We start from the raw sequence: 18212 nt of genomic DNA, 5'->3' as shown, positions 1-18212 counted from the left end.
TTTCACATATGTTTAACACCTTTGCACCAGCACTGCAAATCACTTTTGTGACTAAGACTCATTGCGATGCAAAAAGGGTTAGCGTTTATGGTCTGTAATCTGCGCATGTGATCTCGCTTGTTGGCTATCAGGTTCTGGGTGGTCGCCTGGCGGAGCGCTTCAGTGCCAAGTGGACCCTGCTGGCAGGGCTGCTTGCTTCCTCGGCACTGACATCGGCAACACCATGGATAGCCACGTTAGGTGTCGCACCTCTGGTTGCGCATAGGATACTCCTGGGATTTGTGCACGTGAGTATTTTCGCTGCACAATCGCACATGTTCGGTGCATACTCTTGAAGTGATGTCTTTTTTATTTGTTTAAATGCAGGTGGTTTATGGTCCTAACTGTGTTTATGCAGGAATTAATGTAAAAGGTGCAGCTTTGTGTAAGAGAGGCACAAGGAAGACATGCATAGCACTGAACTTTGAACAAAACATTTATTTTACCGGGAGACAGATTGTGTACTTAACACCGTAACAAAACAAGAAAATGCTGCATTGATACTGCTTGTCGTATCACGATCTCGCATTGGCGGTGATTGCTAAACATGAGCTCTTTTTTGGACAAGGCTACAGACGCAAAACTTATACCATTTCTATCCACACAAGCTATTTCGGCAGCCTCGATAATTTCCCTGGTAAGCACTGCCTGTGCTTAGTTTTGCATTCAGCCCTCTTGTGGAAAGCCTGCACAAGTTTATCTGCACAAGGATACAACTTTCGCAGGTGCACAAAAAATAGTCTGCAGTTGTGCACCCTGACCTACTGTCTCAATGGTTGCACAAGGTTCCATGAGAATAGGGAATATAACAGCCTTCCTATTTTCTTTTTCGCCCCGTCTATTTTCCTTCCTTCATCCCCTGCTCATGCTTGCGAGAATAACTTTTTCCTTCAATCTGTGCCAGACCAACCCGCAAACCTAAGGCATAACCATCTGCACTAAGGCGATGGCCCTGCATGTGAAAACTTTCTTCCATCAGATGTGAACATGACTTTTTCAAAGCACTGGGGAAGTAAGAGGCCCCTATTCTTTCTTTTTACGAATTTAGAGTGTGCTGACACAAGTGGGAGATGCGGTTTGTTCACCCTTGCTTTAGACATCCAGCACGCATGATGCCTAAAAATCCAAATGTTATTGTTTTCTGGAAGTTCATATGTATGGGGTAGTGGGTTTTAAATATCTTTGAAAATGCTCAGAACACTTTGCACTACAACAAGTGTGGTCACAGCTGTTATTCGAGTCATGTTTGAAAATGACATCTTAATTCTTCTTGATGATTAAAAGATATTGTTACGTGTGGAAAGACACAGACAACATATGACTACTTACACTGTATTTATAAGAGCAGCACAACCAGAGACCAAGATGGAAACCAGCTCGTGCCAAGCCCAGATGCTCGTCTTTGTTAGCGCCATGTCTCTTGAGTGTCTATTGTATAGCAACAATATCTTCAAATATACTTTACACCAGTTTTTACACAGTTTTACACCGCAGTTCTGCACCACTTTTTACTAAGTTTTCTAGGATATTGTTATGTGGAAGCACAATAGATGAACTACTGTGTTTACAAGGTGTATTTACAAGGGGCAGCAAGCACGAGCCAACATGGAAGCCAAGCAACATCAAGCAAGGCACATGTCATCCTCAGGTCAGCCAGTAGTCGCTTATAGGTACATGCCACTAACTCTAAGGGTCAACATTTTCTTCTTCAAGCAGCACGTAGCATGACACCCGCAAACAGAAGCTGCAGCCCGGTGCCACTAAGAACCCACAGCAGACAAAGAGTGGTTATGCTTGAGTCTCGAAATCGCTGGTGTTGGAACCTCAGTGCTGACACCCGTTATTGCAGTCGCACCGCTGGCACGAGTTGTTGCAAATGGGTCGCAAGCCCCAAGGGTAGCGTTGGCCTGGCGGCCTGGGGCACAACTGGAAGCATCCGAAGGTCCTGGTAAAGCATGAGTCGACTGCTAACAGAACAACTTGTTTATTCTAGCATCGCAAAAGAGCGGCCGGTCAGGTCGACCGAAGTGGAGAGACGGGAGAGCACGCTTCTCGACGGAAGAATTCGGAGCCTCTCTCTCTTGGCGTCCGGGGGCAGCTGCTTTTATACTCTTGGCGTCGCGGGCAAGAAGGAAGGTCACGGGATGACACCACGTGACAGCGAGGCACGGACGAGCTGAGAGACATGTAGAGACGAGTGTAGTGACGCATCAGCCGGGCCGGCGCCGGTCGCGCCTCCTCGCTTCACACTTGGGGAGCTCCTCTCCCCGGCTGCCGCACTTTGACAAGCGTGGGCACACACACGCACACACAAAGACACGTGGCACTGAACATGCCGGGACGCGCTTGGCGGGGATGCGTTGCGGCCGCTCCGAACGGGCCAAAATGTCCGCCGCTTTGAACGAAGCTCCGGCGTCCGTTGCATCCGCGCCGGCTACACCGCGCGTTGTAGGCGAAACGTAACACTGGGCAATGGAACAGAAGATGAAGTGGGACTGCCGGACAAAATCTCGTGCGTGACATCAGTCACTTGTCAAAGGACGTGGTATGGGCCCATGCAGTGAGGACGGAGCTTTTCAGAAAGGCCAACCCATCGGGAGGGGTTGCAAAGTAGCACGAGGGCACCCGGAACAAAACGTTTGTCGCGGTGTCACTAGTCATGAAGCTGCTTCCGATTCTCTTGGAAAGCAGCGAGACTACCACGGGCTACCTGCCGCATGTAATCAGCCTGGGCAATGGCGCCGCATGCATATTCACTAGTGGAAGTTGCAGGGGAAAGAAGAAATGTGTTGATTGGTAAAGTTGGTTAACGTCCAAACAAAATGTAAAAGGGAGAGTATCCAGCAGTGTCATGGTGGGAGGAATTTTATGCAAACATCGCGTATGGCAGTGCAAGGTCCCAATCGTGGTGGTCAGCCGACACATACTTTCAAAGGATGTCTGTCAGGATTTGCTTGAAGTGCTCAGAGAGCCCGTTCGTCTGAGGATGGTACGACGTGGAGATCTTGTGTTGCATGGATCAGCAGTGCAGTATATTGTCGATGACTTTAGACAGAAAGGTATGGCCTTGGTCAGTCGGCAATTGACATGGGGCATCATGTACTAAAGCTATGTCACGCAGGAGAAAGTGCCACGTCTGTAGCACATTTGGTCTTCTGTCAAGGTAGCTTGTGTCAATGTGTAGTGTGTCGCGTAATCAGTAGTGACGGCAACCCATTTCTTTCCTGAAGCAGATGTAGGAAAAGGTCCGAGAAGGTCCAAACAGACACGGAAGAAGGGCTGAGGTGGGATGTCGATGGGCTGAAAATACCCAGCAGGAAGCACAAGCAGTTTCGGCGTTGACAAAGCAGATGAGAGGATATCAAGCCTTCAATTATTTTTCTTTAGTAGGCATCCTGACACTGTTCATCGGCACTGTTATGCAGCTGACTCACGGAAAAGACACAATTGAGGGATTCAGTGCACAAGGAGTCACAGTCAGCCACGGAGTAAAGGGATGGACAAACCGCATCTTTGTGTGGATATGACCGTGTAGGTGTGCTCTTACAGGCGCAGTGCCCATCGTGCGAGTCTGCCTGTACAATCTTTCAAAAAGATGAGCCTAACAGAGGGCATGGTGGTCAGAAACTAATGTGAACGGTTGGTCGAATAGATAAGGGTGAAATTTTGCAGCTACCCAAACATAAGCGAGGCACTCGCGTTCTGTAATTGAGTAATTTTGCTCAGATGCGAACAGCATCCTGCTGGCATAAGCAATGATGTAGTTCACTCCACGTTGACGTTGGGCCAAGACAGCGCTTGTTCCGTAACCGCTTGTGTCAGTGCGGACTTCTTTTTGGGCTGATAGGTCGAAATGTACCAAAATACGAGGTGTTGTGAGGTGTATGGCTAACTCGGAGGAAGCCACGGCTTGTGCAGGACCCCAGGTAAAAGGGGTGTCTTGTTTAAGATCTGTGAGTAGTTTTGCAATCACTGCAAAATTCTTCGCAAACTGGCGAAAAAAGAAGCAGAGCCCCACAAAGCTGCGAACATCTTTGGCAGACTTGGGCCACACGGAAGTCTTTCACAGCTTGAATTTCCTCCGGGTCAGGTTGTACACCGGCTGCCAGCATCCACAATATGGCCAAGGATCATAATGGAGTGACGGCCACTTTGATGAATTCAGGAAGTCCAGCACAGCGGAACACGTGAAGAGTCACTGAGAGGCATTTGAGGTGTGTATCAAACGTAGGCAAAAACACAATTATGTTCGTCGTTTAAGTAACACAAGCATGTATACCACTTGAACAGATGAAGCAGAGAGTGCATAATTTGCACAAATGTGGCTGGGGCATTACACAAAACGAAAAGCATGACCTTGTACAGGTGAAGTTCATCAGGAGTTGCATAATACATTTTGTTTCGGTCCATTGGGGCCATAGCTATCTGCTGACATCCAGATCGAAGGTCGATAGAGGAGAAGTAGGCGGCACCATACAGACAATCGAGGGCATTGTCATGTTGCGGTAATGAGTAAGTGTTTTTCTTCGTAATATTGTTGAGATGCCGATAGTCCACACAAAAGTGCCACGATCCATCCTTTCTTTCAACTAAAACAGCAGGGGAAGCGCTGGAACTGGAAGACAGCTCCATAATGTTCTTTGCAAGCACTTTGTTGACTTCCTGCTGGATGACACTTCACTTAGACGCAGACACTCAATAGGACTGTTGGTGAGCAGGGCTGGCATCGCCTGTGTGTATGCGATGCACGACAACAGACGTCTGACCCAAAGGCCGATTCTGGAAGCCAAAAATGTCTCAATACGACTCGACAATACATCTAAGGGCTTCAGTGCACTTAGGCAGAAGGTAATTGGCAATCATGCTGCGAATTTCACAGCTGCCACAAGTTGTTGGAGTCAGAGTGCCCTTCTAATGACGTGTAGCATCCAGTGCAAGAGCTTCTAGCTGAAAATCTTGCAGGGAGCAAAGGTGGGCTACGGAAAGCACCTATAGAAGCATTGTTTGATGAAGCTAAAATTCGCAAGTAGAAGGCAGGTTCTGTCAGCCCTAATTCTCTGGACTGTGTAGTTTGCAGTGATACTGTGAGTAAGCAGGACATCAGTAAGAGGCAACACATAGTAGTTGCCATCTGGAACACCTGGCGAACATTACGCTTCGACATATGTCATGGCTTTAGATGGTAGGCGACCAAAGTCGCTGCAGTGTCAGCGAGACGAAGGAGGTTGGTCACTGGGTTCGCAGAGGTTAGGCAGTTCAAGGCAGAATACACCGGCAGAACAATTAATCAGAGCGGAATTGGCAGAAAGAAAATCAAGTCCAAGTATGAGGTCGTGGGGCACTGCGCAAGGACCATAAATGTAACCACCTGGTGACCAGCAACAGCACCTCCAACTGTGCACATCTAAACAGCAGTGACCGTCGCACCGTCAGCAACACGTTCGACTCGGGTCGTGGGAGGTGTATGGATCTTCTTCATGCGACGACGAAGACTGGCACTCATGACAGAGATGTGCGCCCCAGTGTCAATGAAAGCTCTGACAGGGACCCTGTTGATGTGGACTTCAAGAATGTTCCGGTGGTCACGTAAGGGCAGTAGAGAATTTTGGGTCAGCATTGACAGTGCAGCTTCACCTCCAGAAGCTGCGCAGTCTAGTTTTCTGGCGAAAAGCGACGGCCAAAGGATGGCGGAGGAGAGCGTCGGCGCATCGGTGACTGAGATGGATGGCAATGTGGTGGAGGCGATTGGGCGTAGCAGGTGCCTTCCTCAGGGACATTGGGTGCAGGGGATTCGGTGTGGGACAGAGAGTGGCTTGCAGTACGGAATAGACCAGAGCAAGTGGGAAATGGGCTATGGGACTGAGAGGACTGCTGGCTTTGGCAATAGCGAGCAATGTGTCCACTCGGCTGCAGCGAAAACAGATAGACTTATCATCTGCAGTTCTCTATTTCAGCGGGTTTCTGGAACGATGAAGGGCGTATGGTCTGCGACGAAGTCTGCCCATGGAGACTAGGGCAGCGTCAGGAGTGTTCATGGCGCAGACAGTAAAGAAGAGGCCTAAGTTCACAAATTCCTGCCATACAGTGGCCTGGATCAATGAAATAGCCGGCGTCAAGGTCTCGGGTACCATGGGTTCATAAAAAGCTGGATATGCGGCCTCAAGTTTTTGGCGCACAATGTAGGTCACATCATCTGATGTGCATAGTTGACAAGGAGTTGCCTCACAGGACGACGTTGCAGCCGCTCGGTAGACACTCGAACTGAGGCGAGATGGGCCTGCATTTCACTTGCCCAGATGACAGCACTCTTTGGTCACCCTTTCAACGGTGTTCACGTTGGTGAAGACGAGCAGATTGAATGCATCGTATGCGACACCCTTCAATTTGTGGGCAATCTTGTCAGCCTTGGAAATCTTCTTGTCAGCTTATAGACACAAGGCCAGCATGACCTGTGTGTACAACGAGTAAGGCTCACTTAACATCTGGGCACATGCTGCAAGTTGGTTCTTGGCAGTTGCTGTTGACCAAACTGCTTGCTGAAAAGGTCGCAGAGCTGCTGCTTGAATGTGTCCCGACTGGTGAGGTTGTCCTTGTGGGTCCGAAACCAGACGCAAGGGGTTAACCAAGGTAAAATATGACATTGACCAGCATTATAGTTAGATCTCGGCCATTTTGCCGACACGCTCATACATGCTTAGCCACTCATCCATGACAACACTGTTTGCCCCAGAAAAGATCCCGGGATCGCAGGGCTGTGAGAGGACAATAAACTTGGTAGAGGTTGCAGGTGTAGCTGAGAGTGACGTGTCATCACCAGGTGGCATGGCGGTAGATTCGAGATGACATTCTCTGCAAAGCTGCGTCGTTAGAAGAAGTACTCTGCACCTCCACCAAATAAATGTTAAGTGGGATTACAGTAGGGGAACCATTTACAAAATGTGTTTCTGGCCAGCATGAAAGCCAGCCAACATCAAGAAAGTTACGTCGTCCTTTTCAGATCAGCCATTAGTCGCCTATGCGTACGTCCCAATAAATCCAAGAGCCGATATCTTTGAGTAGCACGTAGCAGTATTTGACAACCAATGTGTGAACCCTGATGTGTGAACTTTCAGAAAACGATAACATTCGTAGTTTATATTTGTGTCTTAATTTTTCAGACATGTGCTCGATGTTTGAAATAAGGGCAAACAATCCAATACTCCCATTTGTGTTAGCATTGTCATAATATATGGTACGCGGGAGTGGAAACATAAACATACGAAGACTGCGCCGTGCGGGGGTGAAGAGGACAGTGAATCTTGGCAAATACCCGCAAGATGGTCATCATCATCATCGACGCCGACTTGGGAGCGTCGGCAGTGGCGCCTCAAAAAGCGTGGCACGAGAGTGTGGCCCGTGGCCCGTGGCGTGAGCAGTGCGCGAGGTTCGGCGGTCGACGGAAACAGCTTCCTCGCTGGGCGTCTGGCCCATAGGAGCTATCGCCGACCGCACCAATACGCCACACCTGAAGCAACACTGTCGTCTGCTGGGAGGTTACCTCGCCACGCTCTTCCACTGGGCACTGGTCCAGGAGGGCTGGCGGTCCGGAACCGGGGCGCTCGAGCGTTCGGGTGAGCGGCCACAGGGCTACCCCGCCTGCTGTGGACGCGACCCGGTGACTGCGGCCGGCTACCTGAGCCCCGCGAGGCGGTCCGACCCGGCCGTCCAACCTGGCTGTCCGACCCAGCCGACCGTCCCGGCCGTCCTACACGGCTGTCCGACCCGCCGGCCGACACTGTTGTCCGACCCCGCTGGCCGGCATCGGTTCAACGAGGTCTCAGACACGGCGACACACGCTTCCGCCGGAACTGTAGGCCAATCATAATCCACCGATCCATAGATATAGTGCATGTCGCCTATGAGGCATTTTGGGACATTGTCACGTGTGTGTGCCGTTATCTGTGTCGTGTACGTCAATACCAGTCTGATGTGTGTTTTGCTTTCGCGTGCTGCTTCTCCCTTTTTCTGGAGTGATCCGGCCCCAATAACATCACAAGCATGCTCTAAACTCGTGAAGAGAAATATAGGGGCCTCTGCACATGTGGCTCTACCATGCTATCTCATTTGTATATGTGCAAGAGTGTGTCATGATTTTATAAGTGGTAGCACCTTTATTTCAGTTTTCACCATTGCACTTTGAGAGGTAGTCATGTTAGTAATACACTAGTGAGCGTTTGGAATTGGTCACCATTAAATAGTTCTGTTGGCAGAAAATGTATTTGTAATAGTGGAGATCACTTTTGCACATGCGTCGGAAGGAAGAAGCGTTTCCCAGCTAGGCGGTCACTTTTTATCATGCTGGTATGTAATCTGAAGTAGGTATGATAGAAATGATGTATGGTTTCTGAAGCAGTTATGCGGTACTTAAAATAACGAAAAATTTCAAAAAGAAAAATACTCAGTCTTTTGGAAGTCATGATATTAAAGTCATTATATTGCAAAGTATGCTCTGGCAGAATATTATAGCTCAATTCCATCAACAAGTGCTTAAAAAACAATACTTTATAAGCGTTGACTGACCCTACTCCACGCTGAAACTCTGAAGTTTGACCCAACTTCGAGCCACATTATCTCCGCGCGACAAGAACCGATCAGCATCATCTTGGTCTTGTTGCAAAGCTGCTTCTCAGCGTTTGAATTTGGGCTACCTCAAAGTAATGTATGCCTCCCAGAGGCAGGGTAGTTGGCTCTTTTGATAGGTCGTTAGGAGGATGCTGATTGGGTAAAATGCGCCTTCCTCTCCAATGCAGCCATGCCCCATCCTTCCAGTTGGCCTTGATACTTACTTTCTCTCCCGGTGTCCCATGGTGTGACAAAAATGTCTTAGTCTTTCCTTGCTTTCACTGCTGCACCTTTATTCAGGGTCTGAGTATGCCATCATCAGTTGCCCTGGTGGCCCGGTGGGCGCCCCGACAGGAGCGGTCAACCTTTGTAGCCGTGGTGTTCTGCGGCCGGTACATGGGCATCGTGGTGGCCACCCTGCTCTTCGGTCACCTCTCCTCCATGTCAGTGGCTGGAGGGTGGCCCTTTGCCTTCTACATGTCTGGTGAGCCATGTTCACTCAAAGACTGCATCGTCATAAAAACATTGGCCTGCAGTTTTACAGATACGGTCAGACCCGTTTGTAAGAGCACCGATTAATGCGGTATACCAGGCATTTCACAACAGCTGTCTCTCATTTGAACCCTTTGAGGGTCACAATTTTTTTATTGCATATTGAAGTTCTTCAGAGGGGCTTGTGTCAAGAAAAACAAATAATTTTTTGGGTGGTATAAAGCGACAAACATTTTTTATGTGTGTGCTGTATTATGCATTGTGTATCGTACTGTTGTTCAGTAGATAATTGACTAGCATAGATAGTTTTTTTACAAATGTAATAAAATTCACACAACCTATCTTTATCCTCTATATATGTTTGGCACAACTAGGGTCCTTATATTGTAATGCATGTATAAGATGCCGGATGCAATCTTTAGAGCTGGAAACATTTATTGTCAGCCATATTTCACCCCAGCAACGGTTTCATCAGTGCAAGAAGGGGAACAGCATGGTAATGTTACCAAGTGCACGCTAGGGAGTCGGGCGACAGGTGGTGTTTGCTCACCTACCCTCTCCACCTAGTGCATGCATCTTCATCTTTACTCTGGCCACTACGGAGCACACAGGGTGGGCCATGCGCCGTATTTTGGAGGTAATCTTAGGCAGATTCAAAGAGTGCAAAGGGCGGGCTGAGATGGCTGGTGTCTTGTTTCGCCTTGAGTGATTTTGAGTGTGAGGGCTTAAGAATGAAGCAGAACTTGATCAGCAGTGCTGAATATTGAATAAATGCATGTTTAGTGTGTAACCGCTGTTAGCATTGTTCTGCATATCATTTGTCGCGTCGTTTGCGGTTCTTCAGTCATGTTTTTCACTCGTGTAAGGGTCACACCTTGCCACATTTCCTGGAAAAAAGAAGTCTGGGTCTTACGCAAGTAAATGTGGTGCATTAAAATGTTCTCCTATAATTCATTCTGGATGGCATGCTAATTTCATTGCAGGGCTACTGGGGTTCCTGTGGCTAGCCCTGTGGTACTTCCTGGCCTTTGACGATCCGGCTCGTGACCCAAAGGTGTCTGCTGCTGAGCTTCACAATATACAGGGAGCGAATGGAGGTGGACCACTCAGGGCTAGCACAGCGGTGAGGAACAATGTATTCGTTTCTTTCACCTCTTCGTCTCATTTCAGCGAGGCGCCTTTGCAGCTAAATGGGTGTACGGTTGGAGAAACACGCAGTCATGTAAAAGTGACGAGTACAAGCAGGCAGGAAGGTGCCAATGAACTTCAGACATTAAAAGTGTTTATTGGATGTACTTGTGGCTGTGATAGAAAGTAATAGCGGCACTGTTCACCGCAAGGTCTGCAGTCATCGGATCGGATGACCCTGATGGGTATCAGCGCCTTACTTACTGGACATTACCGTATTTACTCGCATAATGATCGCACTCGCGTAATGATCGCACCCCTAAATTTTGTCATCAGAATTCGATCTTTTTTATTTCCCGTGTAATGATTGCACCCGGAACTTGCCACAGTGATATGTCGTGTGCCACGTCTAGCTAATAATGATCGCGCTTACCATCTGTCGAATGCTACGCAAACGACCCTTCAAGACAAGCCAAGCGGTCTGCACGCACCAAACATTCTTAAGTAGATGCCTCATTTCATTACTTTCATCACTTTCTGCACTTCCATTACAAAAAGAGGTACAACCAAACTTGCCTTTATTATGGGTAGGCTTTATAAAGATTATGGTCAACAAAAACAAGAAAGGCACCTTTTGATTATTTTCACCTGCACTCATGAGCACACAACAAATCGCGCGCAGCAATGATAGTAGCCACGTTTACACTGATACGTTAAAAGTGTACACTATTCATACGCCGACGCTTGTAACATGGCTAAGATATTCGGCCGCCCTTAGCGGAGACGTGCCGTGTTAGGATAGTAGTGAAGACAGATGCCGCAGTTTCCGCATCACGCCGGCCGTGCGTTTCTGTCACTGGCAGCTAAGCGCGCCCATCTGTTTCTGTCCCCTCAAAGTGGACATGGCTACGTTATTGCTGCAAACTTGCCGATAATAACAGTATTATCCATCACTGATACGGAAGAAACTGTTTCAATGCACGTAATGTACAGTTAAACCTGGATATAACGAAGTTGACAAAAGCTTGCAATTTTTCGTTACATGCAGGTTTTCGTTACATGCAGGTTTCGCGTGAAGGCTCGTACGAATGATGCAGAAACGAAACCAAATAGCTCAATATATCCGCGAAGGTGAACTCACCCTTCAAGCATTTATTTTACACCAAAAAACTGCGTAATTTGCGCTTGCTTCTTCGGCACAAGTGACGGCACAACACGCCGCTCCAAAGAAGCTAAATCGTGTAGAGCTCCTTCATCGTCGAGCGAGCCGACGAAACGGCGCATAACATCCATTGCGTTGATCACCTCCTTTGCAGAAGGCACGTCACACGGATCTGCCTCACAGGCACCATCATCACCGCCATCGGGATTTTGCACGCTTTCAGCTACTGCTGCATCAGACATTTCTTCTGTAGCCACGGCGGCGTTGTCGGCAAACAAAAAGTCAGTCAGTTCAACGTCGTCGGGTACACCACCGTTAGTGCATAGCTCGTTCCACGCTTCGGCCACATCGGACGGAGTAGAAAGGTCTTCCTCCTCTTCCTCGTCGGCACCAGCCCGTGCGTTTTTGGCTATTCCGGCCTTTAAAAAGCAATTCACGATAACTTCTGCCCTGACCTCTTGCCAGGAGGCAGCAAGCATCTCGACTGCTTGATAAATGTCGATCTTCATCTCCCGTTCCAGACGGATGTCGAGAAGTATCTTCTGGATTAGTAGGCACCGGTAACAGCATTTAAAACTGTTAATGACCCCTTTGTCCAGGGGCTGTATTAGAGACGTGCAATTGGCCGGGAAGTAATGCAGTTCGATGTTCGACAGCTGCAGGCCCTCGACGTGGTGCGCCGAGCAATTGTCCAGCAGTAGGCAAACTTGACGGCCTTGCCGCTTGACGTCCTGGTTAAATTCCTTCAACCACTCAGAAAATATTGGCCGAGTCATCCAAGCTTTGGAATTCGCCACATACTTCACGGGCATACGCTTCGTCCCCTTAAAACACCTGGGACGGGCACTTTTGCCGACAACTAGCGGGACTCGCTTGTCTGTGCCGTCGAGGTTGGCACACAGCAGAATCGTTATGCGGAGCTTGCTCTGCTTTCCACCGCGGCAGTCATCGCCTTTTAACGCTAGCGTGCGGCCCGGAAGCATCTGATAAAATAGAGCCGTCTCGTCGGCATTGTAGACATCAGCCGCCTCGAAGCGACTCAGGATTCCAGGCAGCTCGTCAGCCACCCACGAAGCAGCAGCATCGCTGTCTGCGGAGGCAGATTCGCCGCTGATTACTCTTCCGACAACACCATGCCGGCTCTTAAATCCCTGCAGCCACCCGTTACTTGCCTTGAAATCATCATGGCCCAGGAAACACGCAAAATCCTTTGCCTTCTGTTGCAAGATCGCACCACTTGTGGGTACATTTCTGGCTCTCGTGTCCAAAAACCATGTGAACACTGCCTTGTCCACATCAGTGTATGTGGACAGCTTCAGTCTTTTTTTCTTCGAGCTTGTTCCCGACTCCACTGCGTTTCTGATGCTGTGTTCCGCACTCAAAATCGTTGATAATGTGCTCGCTGGAATGCTGAAACGGGTGGCAACGTCCTTCTTCTTCTCGCCCGCGGAGACAGCATTTAAAATTGCGAGTTTGTCTTCAAAAGCCGAACTTTTCGTTTTCTGGCAGCAGAACTCATCACGACCAACCGACGACGTAGTTAGAAGCGGAGACGCACGACTACACGCCGACAGGCAGGCCTAGCACCTCCAAAACAAGTCGGACAAACCAGTACCAGGGCACAGTTGACACACGCACACGTGCAGAACACAGGACAACACTCAAAATGGCGAATGCAACGCATCCATAGAGAAAGAAAAAAAAGTGACGCATGTCGTTCGTCATGGAGTGTCGTTCGTCATCGTCCCTCTCCCTTCCCGCGCCCTGGCAATGAAAGAACCGGCTATCAGCGTTGCTTTTCAAGTGAATTCTTACACATAAGTGCGTCTAAGCCGTTGAAACAAATAAAAATCACTAAATAAGAATGCTTGTCCTCAAATCTATACGAAACAAAATAAATCTGAAAGAGAAATCAGCTACCGATACCAATGCCACCTGGCGTCACGCTAGACAAGCAAAGCCTGAAAAGACTGCTACGTTAGGCACGGAGCGGCGCTAGTTGCCGCCATCATCATCATCATCGCTAACTGCTCGGTCGCGGCAATCCCTGGCGTTCGCGTAGCTGCTGGCTCCTTACAATATTAATATTCAATAATCTAGAGCATTTCTTCGGCCGAATTTTCCTTAAAAGTGCAAAAAGTAATGACTGATCAGCTTTGGGAGTTCGTTACATCAAGGCTAACCGCCGCAACGCGTTCGTTACATCAAGGTCGAAAATACATGGGCTTCAATGGGGGCAGCGTTGGGGAATTAAAAAACTTCGTTAAATCCAGGAATTCGTTACATATAGGTTCGTTACATCCAGGTTTAACTGTACTCACGAGAAGAGAAAAAAAATTACGTTCGGATTGCTCCGCCGGCCGCCATTTTTGTTTTGGTGTCCCGCACCCGCATCCCGCAGCAAATGCGGGACGAAAAAAAAAGTTTTTTTTTTCGCGGGAAATTTAACCCGCGTAATGATCGCACCCCTGAATTTGCATCAATTCTTTCTGACAAAAAAGTGCGATCACTATGCGAGTTAATACGGTATATATAGTTATAGGAGTTGCAATACCCAGAGAAAAAAAATCCAGTCAGCATAAGCTTTTTGGGTTGTGTGCATGGTTTCTTTCATGTGTTGCAACATTTGAAACCCTGTTAATGAATATTAATAATGCAATTAGGATTCTATGAGAACTTCACCCAATTTGCAGTGTGTGTCCAAGCTCTTTCACAAACCTAGTGACCCAGGTAGTCTACAATGAAACCTCGTTAATATGAACATCATATTAAAGGGGCCTTGCAACACTTCTCAAGCCACCATTTTCCTGCTGCACGTTGTGGAGATTGGCAGTTGGGAATTTTCCCAACGTAGGTCAAAGCAGTGGTATTGCAGTGTTTAATATTTTAGTCATGCAAGCAAATCACTACACCACTGCAGACCGCATTTTTTCGTCCCGCATGCAGATTGGTGAAGTTTGGATAACCACTGCATTGCAGCAAAAACACGATAAAAATTGGTTTCATGTTGTTTGCCGTAATCTTTATATTGACACAAACGGATGCTGCTTTAAAGAAATCACTACAACCACAAAACTAGACAGCAGCACTGGCTGTTCTTTAGCCTCTGGCATGGTGGCATACCTATGGCACCTGAGCACAAAAGCTTCTCTCCTCACTTCTGTCCACTCGTGAGCAGCCTTGTTGCCTCGTTTTGCATGTTGTTCTCGTGGTGCTGGTTCCTCACCTCGGTGCATCGTTGTTGCCGCACTGTTTTGGTTGTTCGTGGTGCTGCACTAAAATAAAACTGAACTGAAGAAAAGAGAGTTTGCGCAGTCCCAGGTTGCTCAACCAGCCTCATCAGCACACCGAAGTAACCGGAACTCGTGAACATAAAACGTGTAGGTAACCATGGAGTGCGAACTCCAGCTACGTAGGCGCTTTGGGCTCTTACCATTGGGAGTGAGGTGTTAGGGCAGCAGGTGAGAGAAATGGGGAAAGAAGACCGCGTGAAGTTTTAAGTTGTGGGCATGCATTTCCTTTTCTTGTATTTTGAAATTTCTCGGCTAGATAACTTTGGACTGCTTACCCGTGTCGCTTCCATTTGTGTTGCGTTTACTTCTCCAGCTGTCAACCTAAGCAACCAGAGACCGAAAAACAGTGGCTCGAAAAGTGTTTGAGGGCCTCTTTAACGAACTTTTCAGGTTAATCAACATTCAGAAATCCCCTGCTGTCTTCTTATAGCTTCACTGTAAAAGTATTTCAGTACTATGAACTTCAGAATGTCGAGGTTTTCAACGTAATGATTGTTATTCAGTTTCCGCATCATATTGTCAACACCTCGGTAATACGAATGCATATTTCCGGAGCCGTGGGCTTAAAGACGACGTGGTGTAAAAAGCACACGCTGCGGCGCTGGCATAAGAAAACCTGAGATGGCACAGAAGGAGAAAAACGCAGGAGGGGCCGACGACATATCAGGATTCCTAGCTCATACTCTGATCTGTCATACTCTGCCATACCATACTCTGCCGATACTCTGCCAAAACAAGTGTTGCCTGGCAACAGAGACACCTCTCTTCCTTATTTCATCCCTCTTTCGGCTTGTGCCTCTTCTTTCTATTGCAGTTCTTTCCGTGGCCTTTACATGCACAATGTAGTAACCGCCATGCTCACGGGGATGCCACGTGGCTTGCCATTTCCGGACAGCGTTGTTTACATGGGCTTGTGTTTTCAAATGCAGATAAACCTCAATATAACGAACTTCAATATAGAAAAATTCTCAACATAACAAGGTACTTAACTTTTCAGAACTTCTTGTCCATATAACACCGTGTGTTCAAAACCTCAATATAAATAAGTGTATCTATACGTGATTTCAGTATAGTTAAATTTCACTGCCACCACAGAGGAATGCCCTTATAATACAGCAAACCCTCATTATAACGAAGTCACTCTAGTCGAATTTTCGCTTTATTGAATTTTCTCTCAGTCCCAACAAAAACTCACGCATTTTAAACTAGATTGCTCGAAGCATACCGAGACGCTGCCCCACTTAAGCGAACTATCAAGCAGTGTGGGCACATTGACAGCAGTGTTCAGAACCTTTCGCACCAAGCAAGGCATTCCACGCTGGATGAGCAAGCAACTTTCTGCACCACTAGCTATGCCATTGTGCCGCCTGTGCGCCTTTTTCCTCCATGCTACGCCCGCGTATTATCAGCGATGAGCAAGCTGCACGCTCACGGCCAACGTTACTAGACTAGGTTCAGTTTAATTCTCTGTAGCCGCTGTATATTGCGAACGCCCCTGTGTGTCTTTGTTAGCCGCCAGAGGGCGGGAACGCCCCAGGTACGCTACGCGGGTGCTGCTTTGCGTTGGCGAAGGTGCCCGGGACCTCCGATTTCGGAACTTACGAATGCAAGTGTTTTCACCTATGCGTTTTTTAATGTTTTTATAGTCTCGCATTTAGCAGATTGATTAAAAAGCTTTATGTAGCTGTGAAAATGCTACTGTGCTCCCCTGGAGTGCGTCACAGCAGCCCTGGCCGTCCACTGTGCTCTACTGATCAGCTGTTGCTGATTAGTAGCTGTAAGCAACATATTAGTACCTGTAATCAGCTGTTGCTGATTAGTACTAATTCATTATTAACGCAAATGCATTGTATGGCTCATGAGGCGGTGCTAGCGCAACCACGCGATGGTCCAAAAAGTCAAGGGAGCCCAAGTGCTCAGTTGATGACGTCAGTTAAGGCCAAGTTAAGGCATAGTGAATTAGGCAAAGCTAATTAAGGCACAGTTAATTAAAATAAAGTTAAGGCACTCGAACCCACGACCATTGGTGGAAGTCGGACCCACCACCATTGGTGTTAATTAGGACACAGTTAATTAAGACCCATTTTCTAATATATAGTTAAGGCACTCGAACCCACGACCTTCAGTGGGAGTCCAACACGTGGCCTCAACACACAGCCTCAACATGCGGCCTCAGCAAGCAGCCTCAATACGCGGCCTCAACACCTGGCTCGCAACGTGCCACGAGCGGCAATTTTACGTGCATTTGCAAACTTCTTCCACAGTCAGAAAAATACTTTTATGTAGCACGTATTGAGAAGCAGAAATCTGCATCGGGAATTTTTCATGTCGCTCTACAATTTTTTCATTTACACTTTTCATCTAACTATAATATTTGAGAAGTTGAATAATTAGGTAAGACTAATGATCTAACTAGGCTGAAATTAAAAAAGTAATTTGACATCTCCAAGTGATGGTAAACAACATTACCTTAGTTCTGCCCAGCTACGTGGCATTCGCATATTTATAAACTCTCGCTAAGGTTATCTGAGACACCCTGTATACATACACACTCTCAGCACTTCCATTTCGGGATGAAAAAAAAATGAAGCTAGCACTATTTCTTTCACCAGAGCACCACATTCGCAAATGCAATGTTAAAACCTGCGTGAGCTGTGCGCGTTTGCGAGCAGACTTGCACATTCAAGGCAAGTTCTCGTTGCAGGAACTGAGCATAAATATGCATTCGCATCACCAAAATAAATGGGATGATATGGGTGGTAAACTCGCCAAAAGTGCACACTGTACTGAAAACGCACCAGAGTGTCCCAAAAAACACCGAGACTGCAGCAGAACACGCATGTATACAAACAGCCGAAACAGGTGAACAGCCGTGGACAGTGCTTTGCCGCCTTGTGTGCGCAGTGCTGACTGAGCAAAGTGTGACAGCAGCGCCACGAGATGCGAGGATCGGTGGTGGGTCCACACAGTCACAGGAGTTTGAAAACTGAATCTAGTCTAGTGACATTGCTCACGGTGGCACTCACGGCCTCTCCTTCTTGCTGCACTTGCCTTCCCTCACCGCTTGCCCTCTCAGTTCATTCTTTTTGAATGTGGCGATCGCTCTGTACAGCACACTGATCATCACAACCACCAGATCCACAATCGTCACGATTGCAGTGTTCAGCCCTGCATTCAAGGACAACTGTCATGGCCCCAGAGCAAGTCCAGACAAAGAAAAACCTAGAAAACAAAAGGCGCAGCCAGTAATGCGTGGACGCCCGTGCGCTTGCTTCCGCGGAAACTGCATGAGCACAACCATGTGAACCTGCCCCACCAACAGGAGAATGCGGATAAGACCTAGACCTCCTCACCTGCCCCCGTTTGCTGGCTCGGGCAGCAAGATGAAAGAACGTCACTACCTTTAGTTTTATTCGGGGGGCTTATTCGCGCCGAGCGAGCCAACGATCCTCTCCATTGGAGTACCCTTTTCCTCGCATGCTGCTCCCATGCACTAT

General features: G+C 47.9%; 1 protein-coding gene across 4 annotated transcripts in view; it reads left to right on the top strand.

Annotated features, from left to right (window-relative positions):
• Positions 1-18212, top strand: part of LOC135905319 (sodium-dependent phosphate transport protein 3-like) — a 73883-nt gene that overhangs the window by 21170 nt on the left and 34501 nt on the right. For all 4 annotated transcript variants that reach the window (XR_011512931.1, XM_070536105.1, XM_070536104.1 and 1 more), the window contains 3 exons: positions 132-287; positions 8941-9124; positions 10116-10255. Coding sequence is in view for 3 of the 4 variants with exons in the window: in XM_070536105.1 (XP_070392206.1) it covers positions 132-287; positions 8941-9124; positions 10116-10255 (480 nt within the window). In the remaining variant the exon portion in view is untranslated. The remainder of the gene's footprint in view (positions 1-131; positions 288-8940; positions 9125-10115; positions 10256-18212) is intronic.

The sequence above is a fragment of the Dermacentor albipictus genome, chromosome 3, assembly GCF_038994185.2.
Source record: "Dermacentor albipictus isolate Rhodes 1998 colony chromosome 3, USDA_Dalb.pri_finalv2, whole genome shotgun sequence".
NCBI lineage: Eukaryota > Metazoa > Arthropoda > Arachnida > Ixodida > Ixodidae > Dermacentor > Dermacentor albipictus.
This window is presented reverse-complemented; position numbering and strand designations above follow the sequence as displayed.